General features: G+C 41.4%; 1 protein-coding gene across 9 annotated transcripts in view; it reads left to right on the top strand.

Annotated features, from left to right (window-relative positions):
• Window positions 1-27,292, top strand: part of PPFIA2 (PPFI scaffold protein A2) — a 269,557-nt gene that overhangs the window by 210,997 nt on the left and 31,268 nt on the right. For all 9 annotated transcript variants that reach the window (XM_028746753.2, XM_077934767.1, XM_077934766.1 and 6 more), the window contains 10 exons: window positions 1,180-1,311; window positions 1,924-1,986; window positions 6,023-6,114; window positions 8,059-8,194; window positions 8,543-8,763; window positions 9,778-10,015; window positions 12,489-12,518; window positions 15,079-15,209; window positions 18,025-18,179; window positions 22,645-22,738. In XM_028746753.2, the coding sequence (XP_028602586.2) occupies window positions 1,180-1,311; window positions 1,924-1,986; window positions 6,023-6,114; window positions 8,059-8,194; window positions 8,543-8,763; window positions 9,778-10,015; window positions 12,489-12,518; window positions 15,079-15,209; window positions 18,025-18,179; window positions 22,645-22,738 (1,292 nt within the window). The remainder of the gene's footprint in view (window positions 1-1,179; window positions 1,312-1,923; window positions 1,987-6,022; window positions 6,115-8,058; window positions 8,195-8,542; window positions 8,764-9,777; window positions 10,016-12,488; window positions 12,519-15,078; window positions 15,210-18,024; window positions 18,180-22,644; window positions 22,739-27,292) is intronic.

Raw genomic sequence — 27,292 nt, 5'->3', positions numbered from 1 at the left:
GGTACTGTGACACAGGTGGCACTGTGGTCTAAACCACAGAGCCTAGGGCTTGCCAATTGGAAGGTCGGCGGTTCAAATCCCCGCGATGGGGTGAGCTCCCGTTGCTTGGTCCTTGCTCCTGCCAACTTAGCAGTTCAAAAGCACATCAAAGTGCAAGAAGATAAATAGGTACCGCTCTGGTGGGAAGGTAAATGGCATTCCGTGTGCTGCTTTGGTTTGCCAGAAGCGACTTAGTCATGCTGGTCACATGACCCGGAAGCAGTGGCGTAGCGTGGGGGGTGCCAGGGGTGCCGGCCGCACCGGGCGCAACATGGGCGGGGGGCGCGCTCGCACTAGCAGCTCTCTGCCCCTACTAAAATCCACGGGTTAGGGAGCCCGCGCTCGCTCGGCTTGGCGAGGAGGTCGCGGAAGGGGGAGAGCGAAGCCTTCTGCCGCAGGCAAAAAAAGGAGAGGAAGCCGGGCGGGCTGGCTGGCTGGCGGGGGGCTGGCTGCGCCTGCTGCTGCCGTTGCCGCTGCAGTGAGCCGAGCCAAGCAGGGAGTCTGGCGAGGGGGCGGGAAGAGACTTTCCCCCCTTTTTTCCACCTCGCCTGGTCAAAAAGGAGAGCGGAGTCTCCTCAGGGCGCCCTCAGGCAGGGCAGGGCAAGGCAAGCAGAGCGAGGAGGAGAGAGAGGGGAAGGGGGGGAAGCAGCCAGGAAACGCCGCGGTGTGGAGGAGGAATCAATTAAGGAGAGAAAGAGAAAATCCTTGGAGAAAGGGAAAAAAGGAAAGAAAAGAGGCAGCTCCAGGAGAGCACGGGGGAAAGAGAAGCCTCGCTGCTGCTGCTTGGGAGAGTAAATTACTGTACTTGCCTTGCCCCGGGTTAGGGGGCGCAAATTACTTGCCTTGCCCCGGTTTAGGGGGCGCAAATTACTTGCCTTGCCCCGGGTGCTGATAACCCACGCTACGCCGCTGCCCGGAAGCTCTACGCTGGCTCCCTTGGCCAATAAAGCGAGATGAGCGCCGTAACCCCAGAGTCGTCCACGACTGGACCTAATGGTCAAAGGTCCCTTTACCTTTGCTGTACCAGGGTATCATTACTGTGATTTCAGTTACAATAATCCACCACTCGTGTTTCACTAATGATGACATTTTAGATAACTTTGAAACCGCCCATTTTGTTTCCTTGATACTTTACTGAAGGCAAGGCAAAGAGAAAAAATGAATGAAGAGCACAACAAGAGATTATCAGATACTGTGGACAGACTTTTGACAGAATCTAATGAGCGGCTGCAGCTACATTTAAAAGAGAGAATGGCAGCATTGGAAGAAAAGGTAAAATGAGCAAAACAAATGGTTCATATCCAATGGTAGTCATGCTCAGATCAGAATCAATGGATCAGCCTAAGAAGAAATGTACTAAGCTGCCTTTTGCTTAGAGTATTGGTCCATCAAGCTCAATACACTCTGAGTGTATGACCCAATTGAATATCATCCCATACTTAACTTGATTTGTATTTTTGGTTTCTTTTTTTCTGTTCTTGATACTATGGGGGGGGGGCAAATAAATGCTTCGGGCATGATCCCTTGCCCATCAAATCTTCCCGTTCCTTTCCTGTATGTGAAATCCTCACTGGCTTTCCTGCCTGCCAGCTTTCTTCAAAACTCAATGGAGCTACTCATGTACTCAGGGGTATTTGCAGTACACAGACTGGGCCATGTGCTTAATGTTTAAAATGTCAATCCTATGTTGCTGGCAAAGTGTCAGTCCAATATTGATGCCGTCCGATAGCTATCAGTGTTAATAATAGAACTTTTAACATATTCATAAAAGGATAGTCAATACTTGTTATTACGATAGGAAGCATGAAAAAATTGCAGATTCTGCAGAAATGCATTTTATTTTGCTGTAATTTGTCTCTACTTTTGATCTTTTCTCTTTCTTAGAATGTTTTAATACAAGAATCAGAAAGCTTTAGAAAGAACTTGGAAGAATCATTACATGATAAGGTATTCTTTCTTTCCTACCTGCATTCACCTTTATTTTAAAAAGCAACTGATTACCAAAAAAGAAGTAGTAATCTTCGGAATTCAAAACCTGAAAATGTTCCTAAAGATAATGGAACCTAGGGTTGTATCCAACTAAGATGCTGCAAGAGGAACAACTTCTACTTGTGCAAGAGATTCTCTCTTTCCACGCTCAGTGGCATCACAACAAGGAGTGGGGGGGCAGAACACCTGGGTTCCATGTCTGCGGGGGTGACAAGAAGTCACCCCGTGGTGGCTCGTGGTGGCACAAGCAGCCATCGCACAGCCACAGCCACATGTGGAGGATCCTCCATTCGCTGCTGCAGCTATGAGCAGAGGATCCTGGCACCAGCGACAAACCACTAAGTACAGCGCATGTGCGGTGTTGCACGCATGCGCTGTACGTAGTGACACTGCACATGTATAGCGGTTTGCCACCAGCGCCGCTCCAGTGCCGTACAGACAGTGCTGGGATCTTCTTCTCACAGCTGCAGCCATGAACGGAGGATCCTCCGTTCGTGGCTGTAGTGGCGACGAAGGGATACCGGCACCGTCTGTACAGCACTGGAGCGGCGCCAGCAACAAACTGCTATACAGTGCATGTGTGGCATTGCTACGTACAGTGAATGTGTTGTACGTAGCGACGCTGCACATGTGCCCTACGTAATGACGCCTGCCCCGGGTGTCACAACGCCTTCCTTCACCCCTGCCCATGCCTCCCTTTGTGTGCCCCTTGCACCTCCTCTGTCGGGATCTCCGCTCAGCCAAGCTGATAAAGCTCATTTTCTTCCCCCGAGTCCTTCGGAATTGCCTCCCGACGAATAACGACCTGAGCATTTGATAAGGCTCCAAGGCACGTTCCATTCAGCAGAGTTTCCAGCACAGGAAAGAGATGAGAGGTTTGGGCTACATTGTAAAGAGTTTATTTCTAAGCTACGCAGTTAGAAAAGACATCCTCTCTCTATGAAAGCAGAGAACAACTGAACAAAGGAACAAAGGAAACAGGAAACCACTAATGTCACATCCCGTCTCCCCTCCTGTGAGACTTCCCACAGTCTGGAAGGTCTCTGGAATGTAAACAGAGTCCTGTGACTCCAAGCAGCTGCACAGTGATAAGAACAGAAACTAACACCCTCTATATCTGATAGGGAGCTCCCTCAACCCCCCAAATCAGATTGCAGGGGGTGCAATGGAAGGAGAAGGTGAAGAAGTTTCATTGTGTGAGCAATTAAACTGGACAGTGCTATTGTTCACACATCCAAGTGAAGATGTGAGAGAGCTACATGCCACACAGCATCAACATACACTAGAGAACCCTCACCTCTGTAGGCTGCAATCCTCCGCACATTTCTCTGGGAGTGAGCCCCACTGAATGCAACTTACTTCCAAGTGAGCATACATCAAATTAGGCTGTACACTTCAAGTAGTGTTCATTGGCCGGCTGATAATATTTATGGACCCTTGTGCAGGCATGAATTGCCCCCACAAAATATGTGGGCTGGATCCATTTTGTTGAACGAAAGACTTTCCTCCAAACTGCCACATTCTTATGTAAATACCTCCTTCCCCACTCTAGAGATGCCTTTTGATTGCTCTGTTTCCACAGAATGCTCAGTTCTGGGTGGTCAATGGCCAGAAACTTATTGAGGACATGAGTCTTGAGCTTTCGGCCCCACATCTACCCAATCCTGACAGCCATATTAAAAATAGCATCAAAATTGCCCTTTGCAAGTCAACACAGCTTAACCCATGTACCATTGATTTAATGAACCAGTCAAATTCATTACAAACATTTATAACAAATGCCATTTTTCTAATTCTTTACCAACCTACAGCCACTAGATAACATAAATTCAACCAATCATATTTAAGTAAGCAGAAAGTAATTTTGCTAGGTATCAGATTAAATAAAAATAGGAGTGGAACGGGAAAGAACTGTGGCTGAGCCCTGAGTCTAGGGGCAAAATAATGGTTAATACGTGATATCGGAACCAAACATGAAGGTAAGAAATTGTAGACAAATACATTTTTTTATTTGGCTGCCATTTGTTCCTAAAAAGAGAATTTTCAGAAGGAATGGATGGGATTAGACTTCTGACTATGACTCATGAGCTCCTTGTTGCTTCATTTGTTTATTTTAATAATTTGTTGGCCACATTCTGTTCCAAAGAATGGTACCCGAAGCAGTGTGCTTCCTTCCAATTATGCTTATCCCCACATTTTGTCTATACTTGTTGTCAGGAAGAGACTGAATCTTTTTGGGGGGTAGGGAGAATGTCATATTTAGCATTTATGGAATGCAAATAGCTGTTGCCTATATGTATTTTGTGCAGTTGAAAAATATGTTTCCAGAATTTATTCATGTATTTGGTTTTTGATTTACTGCATTTATAGCCTGCCTCCCCCCCCCCCAAGAGCTCAAGACTTACTTGCCCCATGTTTTGTCCTCCTAAGAACCCAGTGAGCTAGGATAGGCCAAGAGAGAGTGGATGAACCAAGATTCTTCAGTTTTCTTCTTGTCCTGAGTGGGGATTTGAACTGGAGTATTCCTAGCCCTAGTCTGACACTCTAACCACCATACCATGCTGCCTCCCCTTTTTACTTTTTCTTAGCTAAAAGTACAGAACAAGTGACACAGCAGAAGGATACTATGATTCTTCCTGATACCAAGAACAAGTGGGGGCAGGTTTCACGGGAAGAGGTAGATCCTCTTTTCCCAACATGGTACCCTCCAGATGTTTCATACAACAATTTCCATCAGTCAATGCAGCACAGCCATGATAGCTGCTCCTTATGGGAGTTTTATGAGCTGGATCTGGACCTATTCATACTTAGAGTAGAATACTGAAATCAATTCTTTTAAAAGGACTTTTCCAAACCTAAGTCTGGATCCGAGCCAAATGATTTAGTATATAAAATCCTGTGCATTTTTCTTTGACTCCTTTCATTGAAAATTTGAGTTGCATTTTTCCCCCCGATAGAGAAGTGTCTAGATTCCTGTTGTTGTTCTTACTATATTAATTTAGGAATACCGTAGTTTCTTGCTTATGCAGTTCACCCCTGTTCCTTGAGGGCTAGTGGTTTTATCATGCTAAACTGAGCTCAAACTGCTGTACTAGACCTTTAAAAAAAATTAGGGGAAGTGTTCTTTGTCCTCGATCCTGTTATTTGTGACTAACTCATAAGAACAAGTTAGAAACAATTGATTTGAATCTGATGGTTTTCAGTGTGCCTCAATGACAACTAACGTTAGCTTGATTTATGTATTTGTTGCAAAGTGTAATTCTTTTAAGAACTCTGTACAGTCAAACCCCGGTTCTCGAACTTAATCCGTTCCGGAAGCCCGTTCGGCTTCTGAAACGTTCAACAACCGAGGTGCGGCTTCCGATTGGTTGCAAGAGCTTCCTGCACTCAAGCAGGAAGCCGTGTCGGACGTTTGGCTTCCAAAAAGCGTTCGGAAACCAGAGCATTTACTTCCAGGTTTTCGGCATTTGGGAGCTAAAACGCTCCAAAACGGAGGCGTTCAGGAGCCGAGGTTTGACTGTATAAACTTTAAAACAGCAAAGAAGGAATGCAAAATTGGTGAAAACTGGAATCTTTGGGATGTATTTATGGTCTTCCATTTGTTATGTTTGGCATCGCTAAAAATCACCAATGATTAGTTTGTCTAGCTAACAAAGGAATTTTTTTCTACAATTCTCCCATTAATAATTTATTTTTCATATTGTAAAAATATCTATAGACGTGTTTTGTTGGGCCGTTTAAAATGATTAGTTGGTTTGTTGCAACCTTACCTTAATAAGTAATGCTAGTCAATAAGTAATGAGTCTAACAAATTACTTATTTAACAAATATTAGTTTTAATGAAAATAATATTTTTACAACCCCTTGCTAGGCTGATACAATGTAAGTTGGTACTTTGTTGCTGAGAAGCTTAATGTTATTAATTTTGATAAATGTAAGTTTTGATATAAAAACATTGTTGACTTCTTATTATTATCATTATTATTATTTTCAGGAAAGATTGGCAGATGAAATAGACAAGCTGAGAGTGGAACTTGACCAGTTGAAAATAAGAGCAGGTTCTTTAATTGATCCCACGTTGTCAAGGTAGCCTAAGAAAACCATAATATTTTTTTAATTTTAATATATTTAAAATCATACTATGTTGAAAATACTGTTTGCAGTTCACCATCCACCATGTGTTGCAAGCAGCCTTTGAAAATGTTATCATTTTAATCATCGTCATTTTCTAAGGCACTGGGTGAAGTGCTTCCTTTCATAACTGCCAATGGGAAATCTGCTTTAGGCATTTATAGGTTGTTTTACGTGGGTTTTGAGAAAGTGGTGGCAGGAAGAGGAATGGACAAATAAGTCTATGCTTAAATTCAGATGTGATGAATATTACATTAGTTCTCCTGATTATAATGCTAGCACATCTGTCCCATTTTCTAATGTTCCTTTCATGTTGCAGTACCTGTTGCATTAGGGAACCTGTAGCATTTAATGCTAACGTTCATTCACACCAGTGGTCATGGTGTGACACACAGTGAATGTCGCTGGACGAGGTTGATGCTCCCCCATTCATCCTTTCACATGTGTGCTTCTGTTTCTCCATTACGTCCCCATGAAAACAGCAGGAAAGAACTGCATGCCAGTGTACCACCCCCAATTTTGTCCCTTCCATGATTTTCTGGGTTAAGGGGCTGCAAAGTGATTTTTTTTCTAGTAACAGGTAGGTAGCCGTGTTGGTCTGCCATAGTCAAAACAAAATTAAAAAAATTCTTCCATTAGCAACTTAGAGACCAACTAAGTTTGTTCTTGGTATGAGCTTTCGTGTGCATGCACACTTCTTCAGATACACTGAAACAGAAGTCATAGTGAGAGGGTGGGGAGGGGTATGGCTCAGAAGGGTGGAGGGAATGGGTGGTTGGCTGATAGGTGTGGTAAACCAGTTGACAACTGCAATTGGTCTTACAGGAAAAAGCAAGGAGTGAGATGGATTCTTATCTCATTATACATGAGATGGATTCTTATCTCATTATACATGTGGACTCTTCTCTCATTATACATGATAAAGCTATTTTTAGCCATCTCACCCCTTGCTTTTTCCTGTAAGACCAATTGCAGTCGTTAACAGTCAACAGGTTTACCACACCTATCAGCCAATCACCCATTCCCACTACCCTTCTGAGCAATATCGCTCCCCACCCTCTCACTATATATAAGGGTCTGGTGACTTCCGTTGCAGTGTATCTGAAGAAGTGTGCATGCACATGAAAGCTCATACAAATAACTAACTTAGCTGGTCTCTAAAGTGCTGCTGGAAGGATCCCCCCCCCCAATCAAATAACATGGAAGTGAGTACTAAACATGCCCCATATGCCACTGGTTTTCAGGAAATGGCTTTTATGTCACGTGACAGCTCACATGCAACTCAGAACAGTTATGGAAATGGAATAAACTTCATGTAAATGCAGCCTGTTTCTGATTTGTATGACTTTTATATACAGTTACCCATAAGTCTGTTCTGCTTCATCTCCACGTTAAGTTTTATTTCAATCTGGGGGAGGGGGAAAGATCACATTTCAAGTGTATATTTAAGTGTGTCTTTTAAAATTCTCTCAAAATACACCCTTGTAAATGATGAAACTTTTGAGCTGAGAATTATGCAAAAGCTAGTGGGAAACTTGAGCTTCATCCAAGAGTTGTTCATTTGATCTTGAATCCTTGTTGATTTCAACCCAAATCTTGCCAGTTCAAGTTTCATTGCTCTCTCCACACCACATTGACTCTCAGGGAAACATGTGTCATTTTGAGTTTTGCTGATTCTTTCTAGTTTCCATTCAGATACATCACAGAGCTTTATTACTCTCTTAGGATTTCAGGAAATCACCCAAAATTGTTTTCTTTATGTATAGAATGAAATTTCATAGGATGAACGTCTCCGCACATTGTAAAACAGTTGATAAATTATTGATTCTTTAATATATTGTTTACAGTTTGGCTTATTTAGTTGCATCTGCTAATTCGTGTGCTGCAACTGTTTTTCAGACCACATCTTGATTCATCAGCAGAGCTGAGGTACTCTGTGAGCTCCCTAGTTGATAGCCAACCTGATTATAGGTCTACTAAGGTGATAAGAAGACCTAGAAGAGGCCGTATGGGAATCCGGAGAGACGAACCAAAGGTTTATCTTGTTATCTTGTTCTTTGTTTATTAAAAGCAGTGCTCCTATTATAGTAATGGAAATGGATAAGTTTTAGCCATAGTGGTCCAAGGAGTCTGGATGATCAGTGATAGAGGCACAACATCCACTGCTGCTCAGGAAGATTGGCTTGGTAAGGAGGAACAGTACTCCAGCCAAGGCCCTGCCTCAAGGCCATTCCTCTTTCTGGAAAGTGACTCTTGTACAAGTGGCCTGAGAAAACTAAAAGGTGTTAATCAATGTTTCAACATGCTAGGCTTTCTGTTTTTAATTTCTCTCAAAATTAACATTTGGAATGAGGCTGATCGGTATGCATTTCTTTCCAATTAGGTGAAATCCCTTGGAGATCATGAATGGAGCAGAAGTCAACCGATGGGTGTTCTGAGCAGCCATCATTTTGAGAGTGACACTGAAATGTCTGACATTGATGATGACGACAGAGATACGATATTTAGCTCCATGGATCTTCTGTCGCCAAGTGGACATTCGGATGCCCAAACCCTTGCTATGATGCTTCAGGAACAACTGGATGCAATCAACAAAGAAATCAGGTACTTGTACATCACCAAAAAGCAGAGAGCTTTCTCATCCCAGGGAACAAATCGTGCAAATGCTTGCAATAAATAAAATGGGTTTATTCACATGCATCTGGCTGGTCTCTGAGGGAAGCAGAACAACCAACTTAGGTGGAATTTTATTCATATCAGCAGTGCAATCCTGAAACACATATTATGTATTTTTCAAAAGAAAAGGCAAATGTGTATATTGGTTTAAGAGAATTTGTATACTGCTTTATTGTCAACAAAACCAGTAAGCATTTAATGTCTCCCCAAAAGTAGACCCTTTAGTTCAGCTATGTTCATGTAATATACAGCCATAAGAGACAACTACGCAATACCTTTCGGCCCCTTAACATTTCAACTATTTGTTGTGTAGGTTTTCCACCTTTCAAGGTGGAATGTTTCAGCTGTGGTGAACCTTTGAAGCCATTTAAGCAGCTGATTCTACAGAATTGCTAAATCAATTGAAATAGATGCTTTGACTACAATGTACATCATTATAATGTTTGACATTTTATTCTATTTTTTATATTTTGCTGGAAGCCACCCAGAGTGGCTGGGGAAACCCAGCCAGATGGGCGGAGGTATAAATAATAAAATTATTATTACTACTACTATTATCTTCTTATTTAAAGCTCACTGATGGGTCTCCAACATGATGTACTGGTGAAGCCTATGTCATTTGTGAAAAGCACCTTATTAAACTGCTGCCAGGGATCAGGGCAAGGGAGCAATTTGCTGTACAGTGGTACCTCTGGTTAAGAATGCTTCTGGTTAGGAACGCTTCAGGTTACAAGCTCTGCTAACCCGGAAGTAGCTGCTCCTGGTTGTGCACGCAGCAGGAGGCCCCATTAGCAAAAGCGTGCCTCAGGATAAGAACATTTTAGCTTAAGAACAGACCTCTGGAATGAATTAAGTTCATAACCAGAGGTACCACTGTATTGGAATATCACTCACATGACATTAGCTGTTTTAATTCTGCTGCCTCCCAATTCATGTTTATAGGTTAATCCAAGAGGAAAAAGAATCAACGGAATTGCGTGCTGAAGAAATAGAAAATAGAGTAGCCAGTGTAAGCCTAGAAGGCTTAAACCTGGCCAGGGTCCATCCTGGCACATCTATTACTGGCTCCATTACAGCTTCCTCCCTTGCAAGCTCTTCTCCTCCAAGTGGGCATTCTACTCCGAAACTCACTCCCCGCAGCCCAGCCAGGGAGATGGATCGTATGGGCATCATGACACTGGTAAGAAAATGTACAAATACAGTTTTGTGCTGATCGTTTCATTTATTTTATTACTTCTCTAAATAAGATTTTTTCCCCCTATAGCTTGTTTCTTTTCCTGCTCATTTATTTATTTGCCTATTATTATGTTTTTGTCTGTGGTAGAATCACGTTGACCATTAATACAAAATGCAATAAGACTTCATATAGGGCCATTGCCAGTGTTACACAAGATACAGTAAACAATAAAAAATAGTAATGAAATGAATTCGTGGGTTGCTGGGATAAGCACTCTTCATTATGTTTCCAGTCAGTGCTTCAGAAAGCTGTTGGTACCAAACAATGAAAAGTTTTGCGGCCCTTTAAAGACTTAACAAATTTATGATGGCATTCGTGTGAGAATCCTTAAGTGCTTTTCCTAATAAAAGGACTTCTCAGATATATCATGTCTGTTTGCACAGTGTTAGGAGGCAGAATCCGGTGCCAGGCCTTGGTGGCTGTGCTGTAAAAAGACTATAGGGCGGGGAGACCAGCTGAAGCTGATGAAAGGCACCCCACACCACTGAGGTCACCTGAGCTTCAAGTGACAACAACGAATCCAGAAATATCCCTAATCTGTGAACCTGCTCATTCAGAGGCAGTGTAACCCCATCAAGAGGAGGCAACCTTCTAGCCATGCCAGTCTAGGGAACTGCTCACTAACAGTGCCTCAGTCGGAGTGCCTCAGTCTTAACTGGATTTAGCTTCAGTTTTTGGCTCTTATCCAGTCCATTACCAATGATCCAGCACATCCACTCCCTCACCTGCAGATATAAAGGAGAAATAGAGTTGTATGTCATCAGTGTATTGCTGACAACATACTCCAAGCCCCTCGATAACCCCACTCAGCAGTTTCATGTAAACGTTAAACAGCATAGGGGATAAAATCAAACCCTGAGGAACCCCACATTGAAGGCTCCGTGGGGCTGGAGAATACTCCCCAAGCAACACCCTCTGGAAACAACTATCCAGGTAGGACCAGAACCACCACAAAGTGGTGCCACTCACCCCCAACTCCGACAGCTGCTCCAGAAGGATACCATCGTCAATTGCATCAAAAGCTGCTGAGGGCTTGAGGAGAATTAACAGGGGCACATCTCCCTGTCTCTCTCCCAACAGAGGTCCTCATACAGGGTGACCAAAGTAGTTTCTGTGCCAAAACCAGGCCTAAACCCTGACTGAAATGGATCTAGAAAATCAGTTTCCTCCAAGAGTACCCGGATCTGGTCTGTGAGCACCCGTTCAAGAAAGTTGCCGAAGAAGGAGTTATTCGCAACTGGGCAGTAGTTACTTAGGTTTTCTGAATCCACAGGGAGGGTTTCCTGAGGAGTGGTTTTACCACTGCCTCCTTCAAGCAGGCAGGGACCACCCCCTCTCACAAGGAGACATTAATCACCTCCCTAGCCCAGCCCGCTGTCCCCTCCCTGCTAGATTTTACCAGCTAAGGGTACAGGGTGCTAGTGGTCACCCTGACCAATCCAACTACCTTGTCCACATCCTTGAGCCTTACTAACTGAAAGGCATTGCATGAATGAACTTCCATTTACAGGTTTGATACAAGATTCCCTAACTCTGGTTTGCAAGGGGTTATTCAAGCCATAGTTTGCCAGTTTGGATATCATGGCCAACTATGGTTTGTCAAAAGTCAGGAAGTTACTATTAAAGTAGAATGCATGGGAGAAGAAAGGGAAGGGAAAGGAGGTGGAAGCCTACTACAGAGTTCATTCATGACATCCAAATCAACTCCTGGTGTTGCAACAGCAAAACAGAGTCACAAGAAGGCTTTATAAAAGACTGGTGGGGTGGTACAATGGCTTTCCTTCAGCTGCAGAATTCAGTTCCAGCACCTCTCACGTGGGAACCATTGCCATCATAATAGAACAAGGAAGATGATGAGTTCTAGAAAAATAGCACTGGATGGTACTACATAAGGACAGAACTTAATTTGCTGCATGGCAACAAATGCGACTTAAGGCAGCCCTGCTTTTCCTGCTGCAGTTAAAATAGCAGCATAAGATCTAACTGCAAATTAACAGATTCAAGTATGTTTGTGGAGTTGGTTCCAGAGAAAACTAAGCAGAATTCTCATCATACAGTGGGACATTCCTGAGTCCTGCCCCCATCTACTACAGAGCCCATAATCTCCGGAAAGCCTTCTGAGGCTCAACATACCACCTTGAATGATGTTGGATGAGGCTAGTGGAGCTGCAGCAATATGGGGAAACTGGGGGAGATTTCATGGGGCTGCTTTGCATAAGTGGGAGTGCTTTTCACCTCGCAGAAGTTAACTCTAGATCCAAGCCATAGTATTTTACTTGAAGTTTTGCAGTTTCCAAAACATTGATTTTCCAGTTTGATGTTGAAAAATGGAAATGGATAGGATATCAGTATCTTTTATTTTACCTACACGGCTTTGATCATTCCCCTTTGTTCTTTCCTTTGTTCTCATCTCCAGCCGAGTGATCTCAGGAAGCACCGGAGAAAGGTATGCATACTTTTCTCTCTTTTTTAGCATGCTACTGTGAATTTTCTCCCATGTGCACTTAAAGCTCAGTTTAACCAGAATTTTTCCACAGGTTTTTTAAAGTGATTTTGCAAAATGAATTTCTGCATTTGTAATGGGAACTTGAGAACATCTAAAATCAGGCCTCAGCTCTCGAAACTCACAGAGATGATTTGTGTCATCTTTGAAATTTGATGTGTAACTCACTGTGAATCATAACTTTGCATATTAGTTTATACAGCTGCAGAAAACTTCTCATTATTCTTCTAAATAGTAAAGCACCCTGAATGTTATAGCAATACATGACACAAGCATATATGAAACTATCAAAAGTTGTCATTACTTCAGGCTTATTAAGCAGAACCCTGGTAATTCTGTACTGATACATAATTTTGATCTTGCTTTGATATGTATCCAGTTGTAACTTTGGCTATGTATGTGGGATTAATGAAACAACGGTGACATGCATCAAATTACACAGATGAGTCAATATCTGAGACCTGTCTTTTGCTGGTCTTAATTTTATACACTTCTTTAGTGGCAGAGCGTGTCCTCCCTAAAAGAGGGCACATGTTACGGTGAAACCTGGAGACTGACCTTCTGGTTGTGGGTGGGTATATTGGACAGGTACAATACCCGACTGGTAGATCCCTCGTTGCTGGGATTAATCCGCCAATGGGGTGCTGACTAAATGGATCAAGGGACCTATAAATACCCATGCATGTGACCCAGAGCTTCCTCTTTTGGCTCGTGCATCGGAACACCCGCCCACCTCTCCCTATATTTAGGGCATTTTTGCATTTGACCTTGCTATGCTGTCGTGTGTCATTGGGACAGGGGCACGGCAGGAATTTTCCCCACTTGGCTGATTGGCTGTTGCCATTTGGGTTTCGTCTGCCATGTAGCAAATCATCACAACTTGTAAGGTTGCGGATAGGCACTGGTTCAGGTGATAGGGATGGGAGAACGGTCTCGCCATCCCTATGTGGAGGGTATTCCATTAAAGGAATCCAGGGACTCAGCTTGGTTTGGCCAACCCCCAAAAGGGTATTGTTCCCATGCATGAGTCCAGGGGAGCATCTGGGGAGTGGACATAGTCTGTTCCCAGCCTTTCTACCTACGTCAGGTGTTCACCCTTGGCTGACCTATGATAGAGCTCTGGGTCAGCGCTACCTGCAAGGGTGCAGGGAGCTAGTCAAACCAGAACCTATGCAACCACTCACTTTCTGTACTCCATAAAGTTGTGGCCTAATTTCTGCCAAAAACCAAAACTAAAATTTGAATCAATTGTGTTTTTATTTAGAGGGGAGGTCTCTGGGTCTGACACACAATTGATTTCCTTCCTGAAGCTACTTTGCAGCCATAAACTTTGAATACTGAAGTGTATTTTGAGCTAGAATATCCATTGTATGTTCACATAAATTAGCCAGGCTTTGCAAACATGGAGTGTGAGAAGACACAGCATGTGTAAGCAGTACAGTCCTATCAACCAGTTCTGTACTGGGTCCATATAAAGTTAATTAAATGATGCCTGAGGTCCAAACATTACAGTAAGCTAATTACTGGCCCCATCCACTCTTGGTTTTTCTTAATACACAGTTGGGAGGGTAGAATCTTGAACAGGGCCATGGAGGTGGTTGAGGGCATTTAACTTGACCATCACTATGGTCCAGATACAGATGGCCCTGCCTCTCAGTTGCTGTTTAGAAAACAAACATGGAAGGGCCAATCATTTATTTATTGGTTTATTTATAGTTTTTATTATGCTTTTGATTATTTTATATAATCAAATCACAAGCAAATCACAAGCAAAAAAGCAACACAGAGATGCAATATACATTAATAGTGAAAAGAAAAGAAATTAACCAAAAAAACCCCCCGCAATAATTATGTATATGTCAAGAGGATGGGGTGTGGAATTATCTGTTACCAGCCCAAACTTGCTCAGCATTCTTTGTTTATGCAACCCTGTGTAGGGTGTCCATATAGCCAAGAATCTTCCACTCCTTTTCTGAATAAAGAGGTTCACTTTCTTGAAATTCCTCAGTTGTGTCATGTCTTTCATCTATTGTATATTTGAGGGTGGAAACTTTCCATCCAATATGGAAACCTAAGCATTTAGCCCCCATGGGTGCCTACAGTGGATTGCAAAGAGTTGGTACATAATTCCACAAGCTGCTGACACCATTTGACGCCATGTTTCCTGGGGGCCCACCACAGCGCTAGCACTGATCTGTGCTTGATATGTTTTATGGCCAGTTGTGTGCTTATTTGGGCCAGTTTGGGCCTCAGAGATTGGAAAATGGGACTTGAATGGCTCTCTGTAGGGCCATGATCATATCCGATTATCTTCTTGGCATTTTTGTTCTGTTACTTTTGCGTCCCACGAATGGAACATGGTTTTTATGTAAGCCCTTATGCTTGCTTGAAAAGTATGGTGAATTCGAAACAGTTTGCCTACTGCACAATTTAAATTATTTCTTGCAAATAACTTAGGAAGTTGGTTTCTAAGCTGCCTTTTATGGACATGGTTTGTTTGTAGATCGCAGTCGTCGAAGAAGATGGGCATGAAGACAAAGCCACAATAAAATGTGAAACCTCCCCTCCTCCAACACCTAGAGCCATTAGAATGACTCATACTCTACCTTCTTCATACCACAATGATGCCAGAAGGTAAGAAGCTCATTGCTTCAGACAGTAATTCACAACTTGAATGTGCTGTGTTCTTTTTATAATGCACCCATTCATATGACTTCTAGGTGAACTTCCACATAACTTCCAATGTATTCTATTTATCTGGAAATGCAGACTGCGGGGGGGGGGGTTTCCACCCTGCGATGGTTTTACTTTTTTCACCACTTCATGTCAGGATCCATGAGAAGTAGCTTATCCAAAGGAGAAACTGGACAAGTTTCTTTGTGAAAGAGTGGCTTTTATAGAACGTCCTGCCTGCATTGATCGTTTTAGTTCCTAGCTCACCCAGGCCTCTTATATGGTGCAAATGTAGCTCTCCAAGAGTACCGTAATTGTTTCTTAATTAAATATTTGTACATCGTCACCGAGGTCGGAATTAACTCTTACAACTTGACTCCTTGAATTCCAGTCTGATTTGGATGTCTGGTCTCCCGTTTTGTAGCCCCTTTAGATCAAACGTGAGCAGTAGTCAGATCTAGATCTACTGGCAGATCTTTTGGTAATTTGTGGTAGATGAGCAAGGATTCCAACTTCCAGTTGCTTAAAGATGGCGGATACAAGATCACCCCTGCCCTGTATTACATTGCTGAAATGAAGAAAGCTGTGGGTAACCAAAAGCGGATTTTGGTATGGAAGGACATTGAGCTCCTCAAAATAAGTTTCTGGGTTCAGAATGCTATAATTCTAAGGGTATGTTGTTTGGCTCCAGGCTCCAGTTGTAGATCTCAGGGTTCTAGTAAAAATCAAGACAGACCACACAAGCCTGAAGTCTACCCTCTCATGCTTTAAGTAATTGAGCTGGAGCAAAATGGTATATTTTTGTGGTGGCTCTTACTGCCTTGCTGTTGGCTTTCTATAAGTGAACAAAGGAGAAGGCACCACTCACAACAATGATTAAAATGAAAAATTCATATTGGATTCAGTGATGGGGTTTGATATTTGTGTGCAGAAATGCAACTAATACAACCAATAACTTGAATCTTGGCTGACCTGTGCAAGGAGACCAGTGAAGGACTGCAATTTTTGACAACACCACTACTAACCTTTTGAACCCCATATTGCAAAATTCTTGACAATTTCAATCAGGACAACCAACTTTTTTCCCCATTGAGCTCTTCCTCCTATATGTAGTTTTCCTATAACATTGTTCGGAATATGCAGAGTGGGCATTTGCTAAGCCTTGGTAATATTGCGTCCCATGGAATAAGAGTCACTTCAAGTCCAGCAGCGCCCTCCAGGTGGCCACTGGGACACGGATGAGGTAGTGAGGTCAAGGGAACTCTGGGTTGGTGATATCAGCATCATGCAGGTGCACCTGTGAGGCCGCCACCACCAACTCGGAGCTCCCAGCCTAGCCACCACTTCACCCCATTCCTAGTCTGCATGCTGGTGCCACTACTGATCTGCCCCCTTACACATCGCTAATGTTCAAATCACAACCAAGTAGGACATAGCATTCCACTTCTGCATAGTTTGTTACTCTGATAATATCACTTGTATGTGTTTCTTTTATGCTAGGAATCTGAGCTTGGTCACATTACATAATTTGCAAGCTCTTTTTTTTTCTTCCCGTGGAAAGCACCCTCCACATAGGAATTTGAAGGGTTCCCAGAGTATGTTGAGTACACTTCTAAAGGCTTTTATTACTATGAGCCAAAATGCCCTTGTAAGAATCGTGTCTTTGTTCTTATGGTGTGGAGCAGGAAGACGGATCATTTGCGGGCAAATTAAGTATCTCTGGAATTGAAAGCTGGGACAGTTTTGCTGACTACATTTAGGCAGAGATCCTAGAATCATCATTTCCCCAAGACCTAGTTCCCCAAGACCTTAGGCTCAAGCAATATCTCTACTTCTGAATCGGAATGCAATGCGATGGCAGGATTAATGGCTCAAAACCTTGAAATCCAGTTTACATTTATGCTATTCCAGACTTTCTGTATCACCAGCTATACCTCTGTTCAGCAGCAAATGAGCAAAAGTCAAAAGACAAGTCTTAGCTCACCTTCCCACAGTCGAGAGCTCTCTTACAAGCCAGAGTTCATACACGAGAGCACTTTTCGGGTGCTCTGATGCCATGTACAAAAATGGCAGGGCTAACATGTCCCTCCCTATAGCCCTACCCCTTTGCATGATCACAATGCACAACATCAAAACACCTGAAGAGAGATTAGATCTCCTACCTGCAGCAGATACAAGCCCAGCTATAGAGCAGGGAATCTTTCCCAGAAGTCTATCACCACCACCACTTCCAGTCAATGCCATGGCTGTTGGTTGCTTTTTGGAACTTATAGGAATCATTCTCTGGATACGCTCAGAAATACTGCTCTGCATCCATGCCTAGTAGGAGGAAAATACCTTTTACTAGGTTTTCACCCTGTTCCTGCTCATAATAGAAATTTCTCAGGTAAGATTTTTAAAAATCCCATTTTTGGTTGAAACGATGTTGTCACAACTCAGATTTGTTTGGTTCTTCTCGACACATATTTCTCTGAACTTTCCAGCCCAAAAATATATTAATAGGGCTTTGATGAATTATACCTCCTTTCTGTCACTTTTTGTTAGATTGAATCATCTTGATCAGCATTAGTGAGACATGAAAATTAGCCATTGTGCTGTTCTAAATATTATTATGATGGCAGGAAAGAAGCCATCAGAACCTGATTAATGTTTCCAATTATGAAGACACTCTTATTAGATTCCAGATAATTTGTTTGCACAGCTGCTTAGGAGGGGATGGGCACAGGACCTCATAAGGGCAATAATGTATTATCTATCTTTTGTGTGTATTTTATAGTAGCTTGCCTGCATCCTTGGAGCCAGAAAGCATTGGTCTTGGCAGTGTCAGTAGCAGCCAGGATTCCCTACACAAAGCTCCCAAGAAGAAAGGAATCAAGTCTTCAATAGGACGTTTGTTCGGTAAAAAAGAGAAGGCTCGACTTGGACAGCTCAGTAAGGAATTAGTTGTACCAGGCTCGGGTCGCTGTTTTTCAGTATTAATATTTTTTTTTAATGGTTTTGGCTTCTTTTTCAGTTTCGTTTTGCTTTTCCAAACATTCATTTCTCTTCTAAACTGGTGGGATCTTTTCCACATAATTCTGTTATACCATAACTAGTATTGACTGTCACATCATTCACTGTGTTTTTCTAAATGAGCAGGGGGGATAGGATGAGATTCCTTTACTTACTTCTTCTGCCTTTTTGGAATTACGAAAGTGTAACTTTGCTAACACTTACACAGTTTTAAAAACCTTGACAGCAAACATATGAATCTGTTGACTTGGCTAAAAGGCCCCTTTCCACAACCACCATCACTGTCCTTTTTCAGTTTTGTTTAGCATCCAGCTTGACAGAAGACTTGGCTAGCAGGAAACTCAAAGTAGCATTGGTTCCCATGCTTTTGCTCCTATTATGAATGTAGTTGCTTTTAGCCTTCGTTTGCTTGACGTGAATCCCCTCCTGGATTCTTTTCCAGTCTTCATAGCACAAGGCTCCTATCTGTTTTGATCTTATACTCGGAGTATAAGACACAAAAGTGTCCACACACCTGCAGAGCTATACTAACTGTCTGCCAACGCCACTGTGGTTTGCAGACCTACCAGCACATTTGTAGCGAGACACTCACAGCAGCAGAAGGGGGGAGGGGCAGGCAATTCTGTCCCCAATCCAGCTGCTGCTGACTTAGTAAAGTGACTAATAGTTGTAATTCTATTCATTTTAATAAAACTACAACCTTTAGTGGCTTTGCTAAGTTGCCATTTGTAAAAATGAAACAAAGATTTAGGTAACTGTCATTTGAAACAGATGGCCAGAACATATTGGTGATTATGGATCCTGTTAGAATATGAAGAATTTCATATCATTGTCCATTCACGTTATTCAGAGGCAACACTTTAGGTAAGTTTTATCCTGAATCATTTCATTCAAATAAAACTGGAAACTTCCACTTCTCAGTTTCCACAGCCCTATTGACAAGAAGGAGCAAGGAAACCAATATTTAACCTAAATATTTAGGATATTTAGTGAGCAGCCCCAGTTTACCAGGGCAAGCAAATAGTGAATACAGCCTGCCTAACCCCCATGTTTTTAACTTTTCATTTAAAATATTGTACATTCTGAAATATAGTGTATATAAACAAAAAACAAATACGTTGATAATTTGCTTAGTGCAAAATGGTCACTTTTCTCATTATTAGTAACATTCTAGTTTAGACCGTCCTTTCATCTAGCATGGGGGGAAATGAGGTGATTTGTTTCTTTTCATATGGTACATTCAATATATTTCACAATCAATTTAATGATGAGCCCTTTGACACAAACTAGATGTTCCCATCTGAACAGACTAAAAGCTTAATATATGTTCCATGGCTTATTCATTCTCAGTTAAATTAATCAAGATCCATTTTATTGATATTGGCATACTAAATACTATTGGCATAGTAAATGCTATTATGTCTGATTATCTTCTTCTTCTTCTTTAGTAAGTTGAAGGCCCCAGGGATCAAGATATAATAAATGCATTCATATCCATTACCCTCTTTAGAACAGAATAGAGATGTCAACCTGTAAAAGCTGTCCTGGGGGCAATATTAGTTGCCCAATGTGCTACCCCCTCCCCCTGACAGTAACCCACCACAACATCATAACTGCATAATTGGATGAAAATCCATTCATAGTTCTGAAGAAGTACTTGAAGTAAATCACTGCCAAATGTTTGTAACAAACAGGGGTTTTCATTTTCACCTTAGTTCAACCAAAGCAGTAGTACGTTCAAAAGTAAAACATGCAACCAATATTAATAAAATACAGTCATACCTCGGGGTACAGACACTTCAGGTTGCATTTTTTCAGGTTGTGGACCACTGAAACCCGGAAGTACCAGAATGGGTTACTTCCGGGTTTCAGTGGTCGCGCATGCGCAGAAGCGCTAAATCACACTTTGCGCATGTGCAGATGCACCAAATCGCAACCCACGCATGTGCAGACGTGCCGCTGTGGGTTGCGGATGCTGTGGGTTGCAAACGTGCCTCCCGCACGGATCACGTTCGCAATCCGAGCATCCACTGTATATTCTGCAGAATACCTGTTCCCCTTTTTTAAAAAAAGTGTGAGAGCAATGGCAGGAAAAAGATTGGCTTTCCATTTGCATGTTTTTGGAATTGAAAGCCCACAACTGAAGCTCACAATGATCCTTCATAACTTGTATAACCTGTATTTTGTGCTATCTGTACTCAAACATGAAGTGCTTCGTAAGAAGGCGAATTCTAGCTATCTAGAACCTCCATATTCATTGCTGATATACTACTGAATACTGCTTGGCGAAGAAAAACAATGGGAGAGAGCCATTGCCTTCAAGTCCTTCTTCCTGGAGGCATCTACAGTACTTGCTGGTCTAGGTCAACCTCTAGTCTAATGCCTTTTGATAGGGATTTGTGCTCTTGTATATGGCAGCAATTATAACGTTGGAAATAACGTAATTTGGTTTCTTTTTGTCCTGTGTCACAATAGGACTTCCTTTTTCTTTTCTTTTTGAATGAGAAAAGTTGCTTCAACCGTGCTGCATCTTCTCTGGTCCATGATCATTTTCAAAGATTTTCTTTCAGAATACCATGGTGGTCCTTTCTGTAGTCTTGGTTTCCATAGCTTTCCACTTCTGATGATTAGCTAGGATCAAGTCACCTAATGTGTTAAAGAGATCTAGTTTAGTGATGTTGTTTTCTAATTCTTCGACCAAAAAAACCTGACTCAATGATACATATTTAAGATTGAGAGTAGGGAACTCTTTCTCTCTCTCTTTTTCCCCTTCTTTATCCTTTGAACTTGCTGTCCTTTTGTCGTCTCATTGACTCTCTCTGCAGTCTTCCAGCATGCTTTTGAAACATCAACTTTTGTTTGTGTTCTCTATTGTTGGATCTGTGGTGTCTTTTCTTAAATTCAAATAATGTATCACATTGGTTGGCAAGAACAGGGTCCCTCCACCCCCATCTAATTGGAGATGGAGAAAACATGTGCAAATGTTTAAGAATACGACTTGTGTAACCACCCAGTTACCTTGTGGTATTGCTTTTAATTTAAAATAGCACAATGGTACACTATAGCTCATGCCAATGTTTCAAGCTCACAGTTGCTTAAATATGATCCGTAACAGAATGCATGTCCTAATTGTGCTTGGTCAGATGATGGTACAGCTGAATGAGGGGAGATTTACTGACTCTGATATACTATATCTTAGGCAGTGATCCTGCATGTACATCTTTCATCTGTCTGTGCAAACAGTCTATATTGCTGGTGGCATGCTCTGTGTGTTTGTGTGTGTCTCCAGACTCGAAGGTGTCTGAAAGAGGGATGTGTATAATCATCTTACTCCTGCCTCCAGTAAGCAAGCGCTTTTGTCTTGTTTCAAAAACCTACAAAACCTGCATGACTAGAGGCAACAGCAAGCAGAAGAAAGGCTTAATGGGAACTGATATCTCTAAAAAAACAAACCCAACCAATTTTCAACCACCTTTAAAACTATTGGTTGTATTCATAAGTAAGGAGGTTAGGCCACTCATGCAAAGAGACTTTCCTGGCCCCAGCTCCTTACTACCACACCCCACCCAACCAATATTTGTTGGTATTTTAAAGTTGTATTTTGCTGCTTGGTATGGTTTTAACTCCATTTTATAATTCTTTCCCATGCTGTTTTTTTTATTTTGTTGCTGTTGACTTTTGTGACTTTGTTTTCTGTACATATTCTTTCCCCTTTTTGTGTGATACCAAGAGAGATCAATAGCTACTGGGCATCTAATAAATGCATTAAATAAAAAATGAAGCCTCTTGGCAGCTGAGGAGGCCTCAAGAAAGGTTTTGGTAGGATGTAGTACCCCTAGAAGACACTTTTAAGAGGCCTAGGAGGCTGTATTAGGAAAAGGAGGAGTGTGGACAAGCCCTTTTCCATACATATATTCCACTCCCATAACTTCTGGCTACAGCCCATTTTCTGTTTTCATTCTGTTAAGAGGCAGCTCTAGGGAAAAACCCAGCTAATTTCATACTTTCTCCAAAGCATTAGGAAACTACAGTTTCCTACACACAGAGGACTCTGTTTTTATCCTGTAGTGCTATGCAGTCATCAGTACATAACCCTGAACAAGACCTTTAGTGACTGTATTTTAATAATCTGCTGTTGAGGGACGTGTGGCTTTTGCTGCTTCTTTTTCTAAGGCGTTGAGACCATCCTACAAACGATTTCCTTGTTGCTATGTGTAGTTCTTATATGTCTCTTATATGAGGAAGTAGCTTCTGGATTTAGGTATCTTGCTTTGTTTTCCACCCCAGAAAACAGACTTTAGAATTTCACAGACCAAATGCTAAACTAATAGAGCCACTTGAAAAGAATGTCAATGGAGAAAATCTATTTGCTGTTTTGACACAGGAGGTTACATGGAAACAGAAGCTGCAGCACAGGAATCTCTGGGATTAGGCAAACTGGGAACTCAGGCAGAGAAAGACCGAAGACTAAAGAAAAAGTAGGTTGCTTATTCATGCTCCTTTTATCCTGTCATCCATCTGTAGTGCATTTCCTTGATCCTTTACTTATGCTCAGCATGGATTACACCTGCTTGGACTATCCAGTAGGTATTTGTTTTCTATTTAAATATATTTGATTAGCAACACTCAGTACAATTTACAAACATATAATTTATCAAAATAGTGCAATAGCTTGTAAAAATAAAGCAAGTTTTATGGGCACTTAAAGCAGCTTTTTTAAAAAAAAAACACCTAAAGGATTGTGTCCATTTCTCTATGTGGATTTCAGTAAAGAAGGTCAAGAGGAAAGGCTGTTTGTATTTATGAGCAGCCGATTATAAAATGCAAATGTTCTCCTTTGACTCTATTTTCTCCTTAGGAGGGGGGCAACCTAGAGTTTTGTGTATATGAATTATAGGATAATTATATGCTTTCACCCACTGCATTTACTTGGAAGTTAAATTCAGCAGCTGCTATGATTCAGGACACATAGGCTTTGATAAACTATAATTACTACTGCTTCTCAGTACCTGCTATGCTCTGTTTGGAAACAGATTATTTTTTAAAAAAACAAAGAGGGGGAATAAGACTATTCCGTGTTTTGAATCAGTGTTTGGAAGTTTTGCTGTTGCTTCTGATGGTATGACTTCGGAAATTTCCTTAAAGTTTTCTCACTCAACTTACTTCTGCTGATCCTTTCCTCAAATCTTTCCTGCTTAATATTGTCAGTTTCTCCATAGGTGTGTTCCAACATTTGACTCTTTGTTTGTAGTGTGCATATTAACCATGTTTTCTATGCCACGTATGAGTGTGAGAAAATGTATTTTCACCTTTCACTGTTCATTGTTCAACCTGATCGTTCACCCTATGAAAATCCTGTTGCAGCAATCCAAAGCTGCAACCAACAGAATTGTTCCGCCAGAGTTTTATCCTTTCCATGCTATTTACTAGAATCCTTACCTGCTTTCTTATCTGAACTATGACTGTATAGAAGAAGCAGAGAACCAGACCGGGATTTGTATCATGCTGCCAAGATAGCCATTAGATTTAGAAGAAAATATCAGATAAGAGGTTTCTGACTATGAACGGTATAAAATCATTACTGAGGATCTCAGGAATAACTTCTGGTTATAACTTCTGTAATATTTTTAAGTTTTATTTCTGGCTTCCCATTTCTAAATATTTGTAATGACTAGCACATGAAATCCTTACCCCAGTTGCCTAGAAGAAAGCCCCATGGAATTCAGTAAGATTTACATATGAGTAGGCATGGATAGGATTGCACTAATAACGTCCTAAAGGGTGGTGCTGTGGTCTAAACCACTAAGACTCTTCGGCTTGTTGATCAGAAGGTTGGCGGTTCAAATCCACATGACAATGGTGAGCTCCTGTTGCTCTGTCCCAGCTAACCTAGGAATTCGAAAGCACACCAGTGCAAGTAGATAAATAGGTACCACTGCAAAGGGAAGGTTACGCGCTGGTTTCTGTCATGGTGTTCCGTTGTGCCAGAAGCGGTTTAGTCATGCTGGCCACATGACCCGGAAAGCTGACTGTGGACAAACACTGGCTCCCTTGGCCTGAAAGCGAGATGAGCACCACACCCCATAGTCACCTTTGACTGAACTTAACCATCCAGGGGTCCTTTACCTTTAACTTTACCCTACATTTTAACATCCAGAAAAACTAACGTAATATTAATAGAATACCTGTATAACACATAATGATGGTGTTGTACGAAATCAGTCACCGTCGCCCAGCATACGTATAAGCAACAGAAGTAAACAAAAAATGGCTTTTGGGTTGGAATAGAAATCTTTGTTCATTAAAAGAGTCTAATAATTTATATAAAATTTTGCTAGAGACTTTAGTCCTGCCTTTCACCTTTGTCCTTTTTCTCATTCGTTGGTGGTTTGGTATTCTTTATGTTTGCTGGATTTCTTGTTTCTGGTAATTGCATCCTGTGATTAGCCCCTGAAAAAGAAGCAGTAACATATACGGTAATTTGAAGACCTCCCTCTGGTTACAGTGTGGCATAGGAAAACTCCAATGTCTATTTAACAGAGCCTTGCCCAACCCAGTGCCCTATAGCTTCCATCAGCCCCAGCCAGCACTATACTCTATTTAATACCATCCCTTACACTTTACAAAGAATAGATATAATAGGGCCCATGCCCCAAATATGCTTACAATCTAAAAGAGAAATGGGGGGAATAGGAGCAGAGGTGAGCAGGGTAAGAATATATGATTACTTCAACTACTATCCTTTTGTTTAGTTGCAACTGGGGTTGGAGATTGCTGGAGTTCTGCCTACTCCTTACTAGAAAGAACAATGGTGAATGTATGAAAGGGAGCAAGCAAGGATTATGCAGTTAAATGCAAGTCAGAGAGGCAAGGAATTAGTTTTTATTGGTCCTACCGCCAATTCGCTTTGCAACCTTAAATGTTTCCCATCTTCCCCTATTAAATCTGTAATTTCATGTTGCCTGTGGGGTGTTTTGCTTTCTTTAAGTTAAATGTTTTCCTTTCCTACAATAAATTTGCAAATTTTAGTGATAGGATATATGTTTTAGAGACCAGTATTTTCACACTGGTGTCTTTATTTGCTTGTTCATTTTGATACACTTTTATCCCATCTGTTTGCTTTACAAAATCATTCAAGCAGCTTTTAAAGAAATCTCGGGTGAATAGTATCTGGCCCATTGACTTCTCATGTCTTGATTTTGATTGTCAACTGAATACAGTCTGCTGCCAAAAATGTCTGCCACACAAGAAGTTCCTGGGGCTCTGAATTTTGCAGACATTGTGTGTTTGAGACTTGCCCATAGAATCTTTCCCTGCTACTTATCTGTGTATAGATCTTAGCCCTGTTCAAATGACAATTCTGGGCCAGAGATGGTAAAAAAGTGAGAGGGGTTAATTCACCTAATCTTCAATACATAGCCCAGACCCACACCAATTGTTTGTGCACAGGCTCGTATGCAGGAGCTACTCTTTGTATTTTTTCAGGGTACAGATCACATGGAAAGATTCTAGGTTCATGCCATTTGTAGACACATAATCTCTGGACAATAGATTGACTTAATTCATAAAGATTGCGAATAGGGCCATGAGGCATCATTTTAAACGTGTCCCAGCCAAATTGTTGTCTGCACAGCACCCTGGCTGTTTAGATATCAAGGCAACTGGGCTTCTACTAGATATTACACTGGAGATAATTCTGCTAAGACAGGAAACCTCACAGGGTACCAGTAAATTTAAAGCCTCCATGTATCACAGTTACATGATGGGCCAGACTTTATTACAGTAGAGCTGTAGGATGTGGTACCTCCTCAAAGTAGTGGCGTCAAACCTTGTTGCTTCAACAGAAGGTTTGTAACTTTATACAGTGTCTTGGACAAATTTATGTCTAGCAGCTATTGAAATGTGAACATGTTTACCGTTTCAGTGGTTTCATGGTTCATAAATCTAATACATCTATAGTATTCATATGCTAACTCACTGAGGTCTACATGGGCTTAATTTGTAAAATAAATGCAATCAAAAGCAAATAATTTAAAATGTGGAATACACACACAGAGAGAGACACACACACACTGAAACTGTACCCATCTAAGTCACATCTTCAATTACTACCATTTGTGCATGTTTGTAAAATAAGTTTTACAGATGCACGGTGAAAGTTTAATTATGATTTTACAATGTAAAAATATTATTATTATTTATTTATTTATACCCCGCCCATCTGGCTGGGCTTCCCCAGCCACTCTGGGTGGCTTCCAAAAAAATATTAAAATACAGTACTGTAATACATCAAACATTAAACGCTTCCCTAAACAGGGCTGCCTTCAGATGTCTTAATTAAATAAAATATACTGTTAAAATCCTACAAACTGTTAGTTTCAGTTGGATGATGATGTAATTTGGATAATGATGTAATTTGAAGGGATGTTTAGTTATCATATACAAATGCTATACTCTCTCTCTATATATATATATTGGCAACCATCCCCAATAATCATCTAAATTTGGAGCATTTAAATTGCATGTTAGTTTGGGATGCAATTGGCCCATATCCAGAATTGAAAAACTTTTTCTATGTGTTTCAAATAAGACTCCAACTTTGCTTTCTTGTCCCATATCACCTGTCTCAACAAAGGGCATTAATATTAGCTCAGCCAGGCTGGAAATATGTTCCCTGCCTAGCTAGTTTCAGAAAGAATTATGTATATATGCTGTCTATTTTTTAACTCTATAGATTTCAGACTTTGGAAAGCCACAAGGTTAGAATCAACTGTGTTTGAACTTTCACACTATAATCCCTGCCCCATCCCCATCCTCCTTGGTATTGGCTGAACATACTCCAATGCATTACTAGCGCATTGCGATGAACACTGTTAATTAACAAGCCATTCAAGAACTCTAAACTGCAGTGGGTATAAGCTGTGACCAGGGCTGAAAGAAGCCTAGTTTTCTCTCTTCTCAGCAATTCTTAAGGATAAGCCACCCCACAAATTATCAGAGTCCTCTATATAATGCAACTACCTCTTCCCTCG

The sequence above is a fragment of the Podarcis muralis genome, chromosome 10 (genome assembly GCF_964188315.1).
Source record: "Podarcis muralis chromosome 10, rPodMur119.hap1.1, whole genome shotgun sequence".
Lineage (NCBI taxonomy): Eukaryota > Metazoa > Chordata > Lepidosauria > Squamata > Lacertidae > Podarcis > Podarcis muralis.
This window is presented reverse-complemented; position numbering and strand designations above follow the sequence as displayed.